Genomic DNA, 17,296 nt, shown 5'->3' on the forward strand with positions numbered 1-17,296 from the left:
TGTGTGGCTGGGTGAGTCTGTGAGTGGGTGCATGAGTCTCCAAGTGGGTCTGTGAGTGGGTGCATGAGTATCTAAATGGGCCTTGTGTGGGAGTGTGGCTGTCTGAGTGGGTCTGTGAATGGATATGTGAGTCTCTGAGTGGGTCTGTGTTTGGCTGCATGAGTGTCTGAGTGGGTCTGTGAGTGGGTGCATGGGTCTCTTAGTCGGTCTCTGTGTGAGTGCTTCAGTGTCTGAGTGGGTCTGAGTGGGTAGATGAGTCTGTAAGTGGGTCTCTGAGGTTGAGTGACTGTCTGGGTGGTTCTCTGAGTGGGTGTATGCATTTGTGACTGAGCCTGTGAGTGGATTTATGACGGTTTGAGTGCATGCATTAATGTATGAGTGAGTGTTTGAATGTATATAATTTTTCTATTTATTTCAGTGAGGTTCATGCCTCCATCACGATGTTACATTGGGGCAACACTGAGCGCTGCAGTGGGGTTGCAACTGTTGCCGCGTGGGAAAAATGACCTTATCTTCGAATTGTAAAACTCATAACAGGTCCCTAGGTGACACCTACAATATACCCATGAGGTCCGGGTACTCCAACCCTTACCCTTTCTACATTCTTTCACATTGATAGCTATCCCCTGGGACTGACTCGCGCTTCATAAAATGGTGGCCCTAATTTTGTTTTTTATTTGTTTCGTGGGGTTCACAACCTCCAACGTGACTTTACAGGAGGAATTGTGCTGAGCACCACGATTGGGTTGCAACACCATCCATGTGGAGAAAAAAACGAATCTATGCATTCGAAAACTTAAGGGATGTCTAAGACACCCCTACAATACACCCTTGGGGTCATGGTACTCCTACACTGACCTCTTGTATGCTTTCCAACATTTAAAACCATCCCCCAGGATTGGCTCTGCTTCATAAAATGGTGGCTGCAACACTTTCTTCAGCTTGCGGCCAGCCAATTAGAGCATTCCTCCTACTGCTGGGGTTCACGCTGCCTTGCGTTAAAGTTGCGGACCCTCCTCGCCCCAATATATACAATTGAAAAAATCTTTACAAAATTACGCAACTACTGAACAAGTGTACACCAATTTACAAAAGTTCGCTTTTAGGACAAACAGCTACCTTTCTGCCAAATTTAGTGTAATTCCGTTCAGCAGTTTGGGCTGTAACCATGTATGCAGTTCCTATGGAAATGAACATGGAGAAAACACGTTTTGGGACCCACCATTTTCCCAGCCCCCCCTTGCCGGATCACACCAAAACTTTCAATACAGCAGCTGAAGTGAGCTGCAAACCACCTGGTGAAAATGTTGAGAGGGTTCATCAAACAACGCCAAAGTTATTGGAAAATGAAATAATATTCTTCCTATGGAAAATGAATCTGAATCTTAACTATATATATAAATATACATATATATTTACAAAGGTAAACTGAGACGAAAGTCTAACTTTACGACTTTTGGTATGCACAAAGGGCATTTACGAGTAGTAAAGTTAGACTTTTGTCTCAGTTTACCTTTGTGTATCGGGCCCCTAGTCTTTTATTCAAGGGAACGGCTTGGTAACTACTGAGCCACTTACAAAGTTTGAAGTCTTCTGCCCAGTGTACAGCGTCCACTCCACAGTGCAAGCTCTCACCGGTGAAGCAATGAAGGAGAGGGGGGAAGGGGGGATGGAGTCTCCCTGCTGACAGTCATTCTGGACTCTTCCCTCAATTATTAGAAGCTGTGCTCCATGCAGCAACTCACGTCATTCACTGACTAATGCAAGTACGACCACATCACACCTCCCACAAAGATCTTCAAGGTTACCACGGATGGTACCACATCTAGTTTACACTCATACAAGCACATCATACCATCCATCATAAAAGCTATCTCCATCTGACTGCAACCACACCACACGCTGTGCAACCTGATCAAACTGGAAATCCCCAAGGAATAAGATGCTCTAACAAACTGCAGAGGAGAACTAAAACATTCCTTTTCACCTAGTATTCCCTCTGAGCCTCTGTTCCGCTCTCCGGACTCTCTGATTCCACCCACGCCTTTACCTGCTGCTTTTTAAGTAGCTTGTACATGAACCCTTGTCTTACAGTAGACATCAGTCTCTAGCTAGCACAAATTGACTTGTAATTGGAGTTCCATGTAAAGCACTATACTGCCTCCTGGGGTTGGCTTGTTCAATATAAAAGCCCTGAATAAAATGAATAGGTTAAAATAGAGCATCTTTTGTTGAAAGATTCTGGAGCTTTGAAAAACTCCAGACTCCTGGTCACCGGGCCCTGCAAGTGCTTTGTGGAAAGTTGTTCTCTCTCCTATGAATTTTGTTTTCAAGATGAGACAATTTGGGTGGTGCCGAACACATCCAAAGGAATTTTGGTAGGAGGAGAAACCACTGAAGAGACAGTGAATCAGAAGCATGAGGTGTTTAGTGTGTTCTGTACTGTGCCTGCATGGATGTGATCACAGATAATTTAACCCATTGGGCTAAATTGTCACTAATGATCTTCAAACCAATTACATTTCTGGTTGCTGCACATATTTTAGTTCTCTAGAATATTTCTAACTTTTCCGGGGAGTATTGGAAGTGTGCTACCAACACTGCACACCTCATGCTAATTGCCTGAAATATCTTTGGTGCCTGCAACAGGATTTTTGTAATAGTGACCGGTGATATTTCCCAAAAACTCAGAAAAAGTTCCAAATATTGGTAAAGCATAATCATGGACTTTCTGTTCATTGCATACTGCATTTTGTCTAAAAGAGAAATTCTTTGATCTCTGCTGAGGCCCTCAATATGAGGTACTGGAATTCAACCAGAGCGATAACTTTCTATGGAATTCTGCCTGTTCAATTTTCTGAATGTCTCCAGGTCTGGAACGATGGTACCCGCAAACTCCAGACCCGATCAATCCAGGCCTGGAGACACCAATCCCATTAAATGCTGAATGTGCTGTGGGCAGCAGCAGAGCCCAGCCTCATCCGACCCCTGCTGCAGTGGGCAGAAGCCTGACCTGACATTTTCCAGGCGCTCAGATAGATTGAGGAGGAAGTATCAGCGGTCTCCTCCCCAGAAGTGGGAACAAGTGCATGAAAAAGGCCTGGGAGTCATGCAGATCGTTTTATTCATTGGAATTTGGTGGTGGACACAGGCTGGAATCAGAGGTTCCACTCCCTTGGTATCCCCACTCCAAATTACGTCACCTTCATAGTGAGTGCCTAAATGGGGGAACCTCTGTAAATATGGAAATGGCTTTGGTCTGTCATTGTTCCCTAGTTTTGAGAATTATCCCTACTGCGGAGCATCCGTAAGCCTGTCGGTGCCCCAGTACTGTACTCCCCATGTTGACTGTTTCTCTTTAATGGCCATTGCCCCATGTTGGACTGTAGCATCTCACTCAAAACACTCTTGCTGTCCTTTTTATGTATGGATACATCATACAAAGGTGGACACAGTACTCCCTCATGACATAAGTAGAACATGGGCATGAGGCACAAATGTGAAAGAAAGTGCCTTTTTCATGTTTATAGAAGATTTCTACAGACAGAGAGGAAATCTAGCACAGGATTACACAGGCACCTCGGAAATCAAGGGGTTAAAAAGTCATCTACAAAATTAACAGTGCTGATGTGATGCTGTGGGAGGGTCTGGAGATGCATGTGCTCTATTCCATTCACCTCACACATGCTCCATCTCTTCCAAGATTAGTGTTTATGAGCTCATCCAGTCCAATATTCCTCTGTTGTTGCAGCTCTTTCAGAAGATGAAGAGGAAGAGTTTTATGACGAAGACTCTATCGAAGCAAGAACAAACTTCCCTGAGAGCTGGCTGTGGAAGACAGTGAATGTGAACAAAAAACACATGTAAGATTGATTGCTAAGTGTGGCCATTTTAATCTTTTATATTCCACTTCAAAGATCTCCACCGTTGTGCAAGTGTATGGTGACTAGTCAACAGCAATGTTGTCAAAGACAACACATTCGAACTATGACCTTATCGTCGAAAAACAACACCCCCACTGGCTCAAACTTTGCATTTAGAGGTCCTCGCCCATCGTCTTTGACAACAGCTTCTCCTTTCCAAACTGAATGGTGGCCATGATCAATGACCTGCTTGATGTGTAGGTGGTGTGCCTTGTATACTAATCACCTTCTAGTAACTTATCTTTGTCTACTGTAAACAAAAACCTGATCATTCTGGAATTGATGTATCCACACAAGGGAAGGGGCACCATTAAACTGTGTGTGTGTGTGTGTGTGTGTGTGTGTGTTTGTGAATTAACAATCCTCTTCATACTTCTCTGTTCCCCCATGTCATCACACCACCACTTTCATCTCTGAGCCACCATATTCTCCTCCACACCATTGCGTCCCTACGGTTCAGACCTCTTAAGAAAATGACTAAGCCTCAATGCTTAGATTAGGGAATCTCTTGATCATAAAAACCTTTTTAGACAGACTTCTTTTCAATAAGTAAATCAAGGATCTCTGTAACATGGTTCAACAGTCCACACACTTTTCTGTTTCTTAAATAGCTGTAAAGATTCACCAGCACAATGTGGAAAACCATCAGAATCATGCTTTGGGGCTACGCTTTAGTGGAAAGTGGATTTTTCCAGGTGCTAAGATCTGGAACTTCTGTAAAAAGCCCCCCTTTACCAAAAGCAACAATATTTCATCTTTTTCATCTCACTAATCTCTCCATACAACACCTCTCTCCATACCTGCTCCTCACCCCTCTCATTACTCTCAGTACTCTACTCTTTAGCTCTCCACTCTCTACGTCACCTCTCTCACTAGCTCAAGTCTCTCTCTATTTCACATCTCTCTCACTATCTCATCTTTACTCAACCACTTTCTCTATCTTGCTACCAAACCTAACAGTTTACTTCCTTATATATTCACCTCTCCAGCGCCCTTCTCTTTGAAACTCTTTTCTCACTACCTTTGTCATTCCCTCTCCTATTCTACTTCCACCACTTTTCCTCTATTATTTCCTTCTATATATATCTATATTTCTCCTATCACTCTCTGCATTGACCTCTATTTCACTCCACCTTCTTTATATCTCTTCTCACTTCCTCCCTCCCTGTATACCTCTCCCTACCTTATTTCTCAGACTTCACCTCTTTGTCTACCACACCCTCTATTTCCCTCTTTATGATTGCACTTCTTTCTACCTCAACTGCCTCTCTACTTAACTTTTCCTCTTTACCACACCTCTCTCTATCTCACCCTCCTTCTCCCTATTGAGCTCTCTCTCCACCTCACTTTAATGCCTTATCTGTGTAGCTAATTATTTCTACCAGCCTCTTCTTTATTCTTTCTCTCTGTATCTTTCCTTCTGGCTACTTCACCCTTCCCACTTTACCTTATATATCTCTGTTCTCACGTGTCTCTCTACCTCAGCTCTATATTTATTTCCGTGCTCTTTCTTTTTCACCTTCCTCACTATACTTCTCTCTTTACCTCTCTGTCCTTCTCCTAGTTCCTCTCATTACTTTTACTTAATCAATCAGGAAGTCACTGTCTAACAAGAGAAGTGTACATAGAATGAGGAGAGGATGGACAAGGAAGGGGAAGGGAATTAAAGAGAACACTCAGACTTCACCTGCTTCGAGTCTCACTGTTGCTGCATGGATGACAATTGTGATGGGGTTTATTTGTGGTTATGAAAATGTTAAATTAATGCTACCTTTTCAAGTCGCGTATCCATAATTTGTATTTTAATACAATAAATCTGTCCACAAAACATCATCAAAGTCATTTTACCATGTCTTTCCTTTAATGGGGTGAATGTGGTTTGTTAGGCACGGAATTCTATATGAATTACAACTGCTAGAAGACAACAAATCTAGAGTGACGCACAAATAAGAAAATAACTTTATCATCACTTGTCCAAGATTTCTTTCATATTATTTGGCTGTGCTTTGTGTGACAGTTTCGTGTATTTCAATTTTGCTTGGCATCATGAGGGCTGTAATTAGCTAAAAATGGATAATAAATTCATACTTGTCCTTAACAGTGCCCAGAAAATGTCTTACTCGAAGCCCCAAAAATTGTTTAATATGTGTGATAATCTATCCCTTATGTTCTTAAATGTAGCGTCCTCTTCCCTTTTGCTCTCCTAGATCTGCTCTGCAACTTGAAATTCAAATTTCTAATTTATTTTACTTGTTGATTTGTTCCATCTACTTTTATATTTCTGGCAACAGCCAGACAGAAGGATCACTTTTACAAACGTGTTTCACATCCACTCACTACTACATGTGGCTGTCAGCACTCATTGCTTCAATCCCTACTACTGTTCCATGCACCCTCTGTTTAGTAATTCACTCACTCGTTCACTTATGAATACTTGCTTATTCATTCATGTATTCCTCTGCTCAGTCATTCGTTGTAGTAGTCATTCACACCTCCAGTCCCACATTCATTGTCTTAGTCCCACAGTCGTTCAGTACTCCATCCATTCACTCCTGGACACTTGTGCATCGATTGCTCCAATCACGTGCTCACTGCTGAACTCATTTAGGGCCAGATGTAAGAAGCCAATTTGCACTCGCAAAAGCTGAAATTCGCAGAATTTCAGCATTTGCGATCGCAAATTTGCAGTGTGCAATGTAGCACACAATGAGCCCCTCACAAAATAAGGAAGCGCATAATTTGCGATTCCCTACTTTGCGATTGCATTTAAGGAATCGCACATTGCGATTTCTTAAAGTAGCACAAATGAAAGTGCAATTTGCCTTAAGGCATCACTAATTACCACCAACTTGGTGGTAATTAGCGATTTCCTTTAAAAAAAACACTTTTTTGCTTTTTTTAAAGTGCCATGTGGCACACATTCATGCCCTTAGGGCATGTATGTGCACGACATGTGCACACATGCACATTTCAGGGGTGCAACAGGAGCCCTTGCACCCTTGAAATTGCGCACGCAATTTGCGAGTAATTAGGCCCATAGGAATGAATGGGAAGGTATTTGTCGCAATTTGTGATTCGCAATTAAGGAATGTTAAGGAATCGCAAAAAATATTGCGATTCGTACCTACATGGCATTTTGCGAGTCCTTAATAGCGATTCCCTAAAAATTGTTATTAAGGAATCGCAAAAATGCATTTACCTACATCTGGCCCTAATTTTCTGTACATTTATGCATTCATATCTGTACTCCCTCCTTCACTGCTGCACGCTGAAGCATTCATTACTGAACCCAGTGCAGCATTCACTAGTGGGTGCACACATCCGCTTCTGTTTGCTCACTCATTCATTACCTGCTTCACACTTTCATTCATATGAATTCACTTTTTCCTTCCTGTACCAGCTTGTTCGTTGCAATATTCAATCACCCTGTACAGTTAATTTATGTACTCAACTTTATTTCATGTACACTCACAAATGCATTACTTTACTTAAGACATTACTCCAATGAATGCCTGAACGGATAAATATTGTGAATGAGTCAGCACATTATTTCATACATGCCCTCACTCGCCCATCCATTCATCCACTCAATAACTCGTTTTCTCATTCACCCACACACACACTAAAATTACTGGTCCATACAAAGTAAAATGGCAGATCTAATGGCTTTGCCAATGCTTGTTTGTTAGTGAATACAAACACAGAAAAAAGCAGCAGCTCCGCTCATGAACCATTGGTTTTCTACATCTTCACTCGACCTGCAATTCACAGGTGAATCCAGAAACGTCTTTAACGCTTCAGGGATTCAGTGAGCTTCCCAATACGGTGATCATGGTTCAATGTGTTACTGCACAAAATACTGAAATGGAAGCCACGGTCAGGCAAGGAAACACTGGATGTCAGAAATGCTGAAAGGTTTCACCTCTGCAGGGCTGTGGCACAGCAATTAGATACAAGTTCCAGCTACTCTCTTAGTTGCAGCTAAGAGTACAGACTAGATGCCCAAATATTAATTAGCTGGTTTTATTCCACCACTTTTAACTCCACCGAATTGTCATTTGACAAAAAATATTTTTCTTCTTCAAGTAACTTCCTTCACAACTTGCTGAAGAATGAAGTTATGAAATTTGTGTGACCGCACAAAATTGATTCTATACTGATGACCACAGCGTTTCATAAATAGCCGTGTCTGGGAGGTTTCATAAATAGCCTGCTGATTTCTCTGGTAAACATTTTTGCACAGTCAGCTCCCAAGTGTGAGTTCCCACACACTGCATTCACTTTGTACCGCACACAGGCATAGCTCTGTCATTTCTCTCCTTGGTCCTGCCTGAGATACTTGACCATAACTAGAGCCTGACTCTAGCATTCACGTTCCCTTGGGGAATCTGAGAGTATTCTTTGGTGTCAGTGGTAAAGCCTGGCACTGATTTGCCTACTTCTTGAATAGATACTCTGAACTGATCCGCGAATAAGGCTGAAATACTCATATTTTGGGCCCTAGTTTGGAGGACCACTCAAGTTCCTAGCCAGATATCTGTGCCACCTTTATTAACAAAGTCACTTTGTGCCGCAAATCAGTCAAAGTGATATGTCCTGCAATTTTCAGCTTTGCTCTGCCTAAAATGACTCATTTTATGCTCAAGCAAACACTGAGCGCCTTTTCTATGGGTAATTGTGTATCCAATATTGACAATGTCATGGCAATGCCCTACATTTTGAGATGTTCCAAAACAATGTGGACAGACAAACTGCAACCACATCTACTTAACTGTCTTCTGATGGAAGCACAAATCCAAAGTAAGATCCTCTGTATGACCTGTAAGGCAATCTGCGTTGAGGACTGGGTCAACCTCAGCAAGGTGAACTAATGTTCAAATCCTCTCAAGCCAGTCTAATCTTGACCACTAAGAAATGCAATACCATAGGATATCCTAATGTTAGGGAGATTCTGAGGATCCTCCTGGATCCACAACACCGCAACTTTGAAAGAGCCCACATCTGTCCCACCTAAAGATTAATTCACTTTCCTTTCAGAGTCCTCTCTCTTTTCCCACCTGGCTTAGATCCAGTATGCTCTGAAGCATTAACTTTCAGAGTGAATGCAGCACAGTACCATAGCACAATGCATACATGCATGCAGGCCTATTACATTAACCTCCAATTTGCTTCATATTCATAAATAAAACGAAGCTAAAATTGAGAACGTACTGCATTTATAATATATTTCTCTGCATCAGCACTAGTAGCATCATCTCCTCACCTGGCTATATTAATCAGATGCACAGATTTGTTTTTGTCATTTGCTTTATGTGTCTTACAGAGAAAATACATTTGTTCCTGACTCCATCACGACGTGGGAGATCCAGGCCATCAGCATATCCAACGGAAGAGGTGAGTGATAGCTGGTCATTCTGACTGCTCACAGCGCTATTGGGGCAAACTTTGCTGTCAATCCAGCAGATGGGAAGGCATATTTTTATAGCTTACTAGACTTAAGAGCAACATGCCTGACCTCTGAGCAAGTACTTTGATATCAGGCTAATCTCTTTAAGAAGGACACATTCCAAGATTCTATGTGTTGGGAGATTGTTTTGTGGATCCCATTGGAACAGAGCCCAATTCTTCTGTTTGCTGAACTAGTAATCCATAAACAACCCATTCTGCACAGTTTTGTTGAAATGTGGCAGGTTGGTTAGTTACTTCAATATCTCTCCACTACATTAGAAAGTCTCAAAGGGTTGCAATGGGCATTATGTCTAGGCTGTCCTGTTTTAGGTTTAAATCTATAATAACTGATAAAGCCCCACCGAAACGGAAATAGCCCTCACAAGTGTTAACATATAAACACCTAAAAAACACCTGCCGAACCACAAACTAAATGCCATTCAAAGATAGGAAAAGGAGAGTGAAAGAGTTTTTTATTTTCCCTGAAGGAGCCAATACCGAGAAATACTGGGCTAACATTATTCTGCTTGAGTTTTGTTGTTTAGGGATGTCTCAAAAATACTATTTCTTCTTTCCTTTGCTTTCTCAGTTTTGTGGTCTTTGGTCTAAAGATGCAGGGGTTAGAAGCATGTTTTAGGTCGTATTTAATGATTTTATAAACTGTAGAGAATCAGGAAATATCAAAATCATATTTGACATTTTGGCTGCGTTTGATTCTTTCACTGATAAGTAAAATGACTGGTTTCATTAGAATCTTCCCCAATATGTGCCATCACATTTACCTACACAGAATAAGTAAAAACCCTTGATATATCAGCCCCCCGTTTCTAGTGAGTCAGTATTGATAGTAGGTGAACTGCCAACATCTCAGGCTTTAAACATTCAATGCAAGGTATAGTGACAAGTATGTGTGAAAAGAGTGCTATCACCAAGCATCTGGAATAGTGGTGAAAACATGACACCAGACTTTTGGAAAACATGGAACACAATGTCATTTGGAATGCTGCTGCAAAAAGGTTATTTCCAAGTTCAACAAAGATTGGAGTAGTTTTGTTTGTATGGCAGTGATTCAGCTACGTATATGAAAAAGTTGTGTGATGACCTGTCACAATCGATACCTGAGCTGAAGTGCTTCCCTGTAAGAGATCCTTGCCACCTGTTTGAGTTTGAGTTTAAAATATTTCTTAACCGCACGTACACCGAGCGGTTTCATGGCGCTGTGAGGTACTACAAAATTCCCGAGGAACAGAAGAACGGGGTCACCTTGAGGGCATTAAGAAGGGAAGGCTTGGGTAAAAAGTAAAGTTTTGAGTGCCTTGCGAAAGAGTGAGTACTGGGTGCAGGATCTCAAATGGGCCGGGAGGGAGTTCCAAAATGCAGGAGCAAGTGTGGAGAGTTTGGAGCCTCCCCATTTTTTTCTTCTAAAACGGGGACCCACGAGCAATTGTTGGGTGGATGAGCATAGCTCCCTGGGAGGAACATAGGAATGAATTTCGGAAGTGATATAGGCGGGGGCTGAACCGCACCGGGCATTGAAGATGATGCAGCCCAGCTTAAACTGGGCTCGTTCCTGAATAGGGAGCCAGTGTAGAGACTTGAGGAGGGGCGTGACATGGAGTGATTTAGGTAAATTGAAAACCAGGCGGGCCGCCTGGTTCTGGACCAGCTGAAGACGTCTCACGATGTACGCGGGCATGCCACAGTAAAGGGCATTGCCATAGTCCAGGCGGGAGGTAACCATCGCCAGGACTATGAGTTTGAGTGCGGAGGGGGAGAAAAACCGAGAGACTTTACGGATGGTACGTAGGGAAAGAAAAGATGAGGAAACGACAGAACTGACTTGGGAATGAAGAGAGAGTTGATCATTGAGGTTGAATCCAAGATGGAATGGGGGGGGAACCTAAAGAGGGGGGCCAGAAGAGAGAAGACCAAGGACTGGAGCAACCACCTGTCAGCACCAACTCTGTTTTGTCGGGGTTTAGCTTCAGGTGGTTGTGATTCATCCAGTCTTGGATGAAAGTCATGACTGAGCGGAAATTGGATATTGACTCAGGGGAAGAAGATAGGGAGAAAATAAGCTGGAGGTCATCCGCATAGTTGTAAACGGAGATCTCCAGCTGTTGAAGGGCGAAAATAAGAGGGGCAATATACAAATTAAATAATAGAGGGGAGAGGGAGGAACCCTGGGGAACCCCGCATTGAACTGCACGGAAATCCGCAGAATAATCACCCAAATGCACTGCTTGGGAGCGGTCAGGCAGGAAGGAGTACAGCCAGACCAGGGCCGAGCCCTCGATTCCCGCCGCTCTGACACGGGAAAGTAAGATGGCATGATCAACCGTGTCAAAAGCGGCGGAGAGATCGAGGAGGACCAAGGCCTGAGGATGGTTGATGTCCATGCCCTCTCTAAGTTTGTCAAGGACCGACAAGACTACGGATTCCGTGGAGTGAGCGGGGTGGAACCCGGCCTGCCTGGGGGCCAATACATTGTTCATCTCCACAAAGGTGCTCAGTGTTCTGGTTACATGACGTTCCAGTACCTTCGCCAGAAAAGGTAAGAGTGAAATGGGGCAGTAGTTGATAGACACCGAGGGGTCAGCACCAGGTTTTTTTAAAATGGGTAGGATAACGGCCGATTTAAGAGGAGAAATGACAATGCCCTGTGAAAGGGAGCTATTAAGAAAGGTAAGGGGTGGCAGAACACAGGTAGAGTAGATTTGTTTGAGGATGTGTGCTGGGCAAGGATCTAGAGGGGAGCCGGATTTAACAAAAGGCAGAAGAGATAGGAAGGAAAAGAAGAGGGATGGATTCGAGGCGGACTGCAGCTGGGGGACACTGGGGGCTAACAAAGGACGGGGAGGGGAGGGGGATGTTGGCTTTAATAGCAGCTATTTTATCGAGAAAGAAAGAGTTGAGGGAATCACAGAGGTGCTGTGAGGGGGAGGGTTTGAGTGTGGCCCTGTCGGAGTATGCGAGGTCGTGCACAATGGTGAAAATCTCTTTAGGCCGATTTTCGGCGGTGTGGATTATGGATGAGAAAGAAGCCTTCTTAGTTATCAAAATAGAGTTTTTGTAAAGGGCCAAAAGGGTGATATAATAATTTCTAAGGATCGGGCAGTAGTCTTGCCGCCAAGAGCGCTCAGCCCGGCGGACGTTGAGTTTTTGAGCCTTCAGTTCCTCATTGAACCAGCGATTCGCGTCTTTAGAACGCCTAGATGAAATCCGCCTTAAAGGGGCGACTGAATCGCAGCCTGCTCGAAGCCACGCGTTGATGGAGTCCACTTGGCCGAGAGATGAAGCCCACGGAGGTCCGGGCTGTTAGATGATATGCTGAAAGCATCTTCACAATCTCAGAGATAATGAACTATGTTATTGACTTTATAGTCCATTTTGGTGCACTGTTTTGTTATGCGCTGGAACTAAAATGCAAATATTTCTCATTTTGTGCATCAAAGAAAGAGTCATTCCAACTGTGTCACTTAGCTGATGGTTCTCAGTTCAAGGGGCTGTGAATGCTATATTATCCATGTGGCAACTGTTTCCACAATTAATTATGCCAAAGGCAAGAAATGTGACGATCTATGGTCGCATAATGATAGTGATGTGAAAAAAAGTACACTCTACTGCATTCTTAGATTTTCGCAGGAAAACATAACTGTTGTAGTGGGCATAATAAAACGACTATAGTCTGAAAACACCCTTGTCTGCCAAGTGTTCAGCATAATCGGTGTACATGTGAAACATCTCCTTCAGAGTAGGCTGGGCGACACCATTAGTGACTTTGGCACTGCAACATGTTCCATATTAGAGTGCTTGCCACTTGGTAAGCAAAGCAATGTTGACAAGCATTTCAGGAACTTTCATTTTACAATGTATGAGAAAAGGCTTGCAGTGATGCATAGAAGTGTCCCTTCACCAACCATGGCATTTGAAGCCAATGAAACCTCACTGTGCTACTCCGTACAAGCTCTAGATCCCTTCCATAAAGGGGAATTTTCCCAGTAGATTCAAAGTGCTACTTCATTTTTACCGCTTCAATATCTCCGAGGGATAAGCGCCCAGTTCAACACAAATGTTTTCGAACCTCCAAAGAGAATCGCAATCTTTAGGTGCACCACTATTGGCATGGAAAGCTATGTCAGTGGCCAGAGTTAGCAAATTGTGTACTGGCTGTTTTGGCATTGCTCATCTCACGTGCCAATGTTGAGAGGGCCTTTTCACAGAAAAAAATGTACATGGGAAGGAACAAGTGAGCACACATGACCAAAGACTCACTGCAAAAGTATTGTATGGTGTACTACAATAAGTTTGATTTGCAAAAACGTATTTGGATCTCATATACGCTGTACACACACTGTCTATATACAATTGACTATCAGTGCAGAAAGCCAGCAATAATAAAAGCAAAAAGTTCCATAAATACTGGAAAAACACTGTTTCTGTTGTTTTTAGTGATGCGAAAATGTGTAGTCACTGATATCCACTGTTTTTAGGTCTCGCCTAGCGTTGAAGCGCGAATGCGCTGCCACCGCTTTGCGAGACATGCAGTATATACTGTAGTGTGGAAGCTTGGTGGAAGCTCCACCCACTCTCTGCCCCTTGACTTTTGTCTTAAATGCTGCCTTCTGATTGGTTTGAGGGTTGTTAGTCCCTCCTCATTTACCACTTGTATCCTTCCACGACTATTGGCCTCTTTACTCCTAACACTATTTTCTTTTAGGTCTCGCCTAGCGTTGCAGCGCCAATGCGCTGCCATCACTTTGCGAGGCATGCAGTATATACTGTAGGGTGGAAGCTTCGTGGAAGCTCCGCTCACTCTCTGCCCATTGGCTTTTGTCTTAAATGCTGCCTTCCGATTGGTTTGAGGGTTGTTAGTCCCTCCTCATTCATCATTTGTATCCTTCCACGGCTATTGGCACCTTTACTCCTAACACTATTTTCTTCCCTGTCTCCTCACCCCACCGCCCCCTTCCTCAGTCTGTGACTTCTCACCCTCCCCCGCCCCCCTCACTCCCATTCGTGTTTTCTTGCCTGCCGGCACTTCCGTTTTCATCTTTATTATTGCCACCTCGAAATATGCAAGTTCAAGATGCGTGCTGTACAAAAACTTCTCGTGTTTAATGAACTAGATTTTAATGTTACTCTAAATATAATAAGACTCTAGGCAACATTCGGGGTATGCATGGCAACTGACACCTCTTAATTCACAAATTGCATTGTGTCGGGCGGGAGGAGCGGCAGTGTTTTAACTTAAGCTTAAAACGAGCACTTTTAATAACTTCCTCGCAATTCAGTGCTATAATCTTGTGTATTGAGGTGACGCACTAAAGAAATGCACTTTTTTTAATTCTGAAGAGACATTATCGCACATTTACATCATTTTTACTGTATGATTAACATGCCGATCATTTTCACAGCACGCCCACTGGCTCATATACGCTTGGCTCGTCTCCGGCTGTCTCTACCTGCTAATTAATATATTGGCTCACGCACCTCTAACAAAGAGAGATGAATGGATACATGATTGTGAGCCCAGTAGATGGCAGAGAAATAGACTGGTGCACACAAACAGACAAAGTCAGTCTCCATTGCCTCATATGTGAATCATCACTTTCAAAAACCTGGAAATCTAACGGCAACTCCTGCATGCCCCAACCTCATCCCCCTCACCTATTCTTAGCAGAAGCGGCAGATTCTGAGCTGTGCCCTGCTGGTGCAGAGGAGCACGGCAGAGTCTGTAGAAGCGCTGGGATCCCTAGCCTCTCTGGGCAGGTACCTAAGCCTTCCGGGTGCCTTCACACTCAGGATAAATGAATACATTTTGTTCTGTGCTTTAGTCGCCCCTCTGTGAGCACTGACTGTTAGATGGAGCTCTGTGTTAATAAACACATTCAAAGAGGTGGTTGTGTACAAACATGCAACAGCCACAATACCGTACGTTTTGAACGTGTAGTTAAATACCTGCTCATCGAGTACCTCATTGGCTGATCATAACATGGCACCACCAAAATTACATTTGGACACATTTGCTCACCTGTAAAACACTCCCTTCTATGGGTCATTTAACAACTCATGGCTTTGGGGTTAGGTAACCTACTTTGGATGCTGTGTAAAAGAGTAAATACAAAAATGAATGCAATGAAACTAAGCAACCAGTACTGTCTAAAACACTGTGAAAACTGACACGCATTCTGGCATTTTGTTTAGTTGATGTCGATTTTCTCATAGATGCGAGTAATATCTTAATTAAATCTGCACACTTTTAACTAATAGCACCGGGCGACTTTTAACAACTAGACAATGAATACATTTTCATGTAGCCCCGAAGCCCCCTGCCCCCTTGGCTAACTTTATTGCCTCCCCCAGTTTGGGGGCTAGCCAAGACGCAGGAGAGTGAGTCAAATAGTCTAGAAAATGAAAGAGAAACCGGGATTCGGTTCCATGCTCCGATCCCGATCGCGTTGGTTAGTCTGTAAGCACTACTTTTATTAATGAGTTTCGCATTAGTAAAGCACCACGGTGTGCATGTGTGTCGACACTTCACCCATGAGGTACGTGGCAACCAATTGTTGACACAATCCACACTTTGCGTCTTTTTCAATATATTTATTACGAAGTGCAGGACCTTTCCAAGGGTTTTTGCACACTACATACATTCACTCCAAAAATAAAACATGTAGTTAAAAACATTGCCATTTACAACGTCAATAGCTCTAACTCACAAATGCGAGACCTATTTGCATTGCATATGCTTGTTTTTAAGGTATTGAAATCACTTGAAAACACTGAAAAAAAACACCAGAATTTACCAAAAATAGAAACTGAAAACAGAAAATCCTAATTGTGTCTTTTCATTGATAAGGCTTGTGGATTCAACATCTCATGGCAAATGATTAGCGGGTTCAAGAACCCATAAAGCCCGACTCTAGCTCTAGGCTGTAATTACCTACCTTGACCTCTTCTTTTCTTGCATGTCTTGAACCCATGGAGCTCGACTCTAACCTGTAGGTTTCACCACTATGCCATGACTTCTTAATGAATGCAGTAACTAATGCATAAATTCCTGCCTCAAGTCCTGTGCTATTCCACACCACCTACCTCACAGCTTGAATTGTAACCCATCCATTCATAGCTAGAGTACAGAGTAACTTCTACTATACTCCAAGTTTTCTTCACAGCTAGAAAGTCAGCACTAGGCTAACCAACGCCTCCACCCTAACAGTAAAGGTGAGTACACATGGACTTATAACTTATCCTTCAAAACCAAGTCTAGAGCCATGGACCTCAGAATCTCAATTGAGCTCTCACTGCTGGTTACACCTCCTCTCTCTGTCCAATTAAAAAACCACAGACTTCTGTCTCTAGCCCACACACTCACACTACTTGCCCACACCACTTCCTTTAAAACCCTGAGATGCTTTCGCCACCACCCCACACATTTTCTTTGAAGCGCTCACAATTATGCCACAGTCTGTCCAAACTCTTGCAATTTGGCCACAATTTCTCCCTCAGGGCAAGAAAAAAGAAGGCTCTATCGGAGTGCATAGGCAAAAGCTCCAGCAGTGGTAAACAAATATTCACAATCATCAAAGACTTAACTTCACCAGCCGCCACTATTAACTGCATCACACCCTCGCAAGAATTAGGTGACAACTTCTCAGAATTATTCAGCGACAAAATCAAAGCCATATACAAAATCCCTCAACTGGACTTGTTCCTTCCCATAGGAAGAACAAAAGAGTTAACATGCAACCCTACACATTGAAGGCCAAGAACCTCATATCTGGAATGCCCCAAGGATCATCCCTTATTCCAATGTTATTCAACATTTACATGACTCCAATAGCAGACCTCATCAGATCCTCAAAATACTGTCCTAAGCATAGGATACTCAACTTACTCTCTCTGTCTAACAAGGCCCCTAT

General features: G+C 43.1%; 1 protein-coding gene across 1 annotated transcript in view; it reads left to right on the forward strand.

The window, feature by feature from the left end:
• Positions 1–17,296, forward strand: part of LOC146869469 (complement C4-like) — a 520,274-nt gene that overhangs the window by 303,664 nt on the left and 199,314 nt on the right. Inside the window, exons 18-19 of the mRNA XM_085599862.1 lie at positions 3,752–3,863; positions 9,247–9,317. Of these exons, the coding sequence (XP_085455988.1) occupies positions 3,752–3,863; positions 9,247–9,317 (183 nt within the window). The remainder of the gene's footprint in view (positions 1–3,751; positions 3,864–9,246; positions 9,318–17,296) is intronic.

This window comes from Triturus cristatus, chromosome 1_1 (genome assembly GCF_964204655.1).
Source record: "Triturus cristatus chromosome 1_1, aTriCri1.1, whole genome shotgun sequence".
In the NCBI taxonomy this organism is placed as follows: Eukaryota; Metazoa; Chordata; class Amphibia; order Caudata; family Salamandridae; genus Triturus; species Triturus cristatus.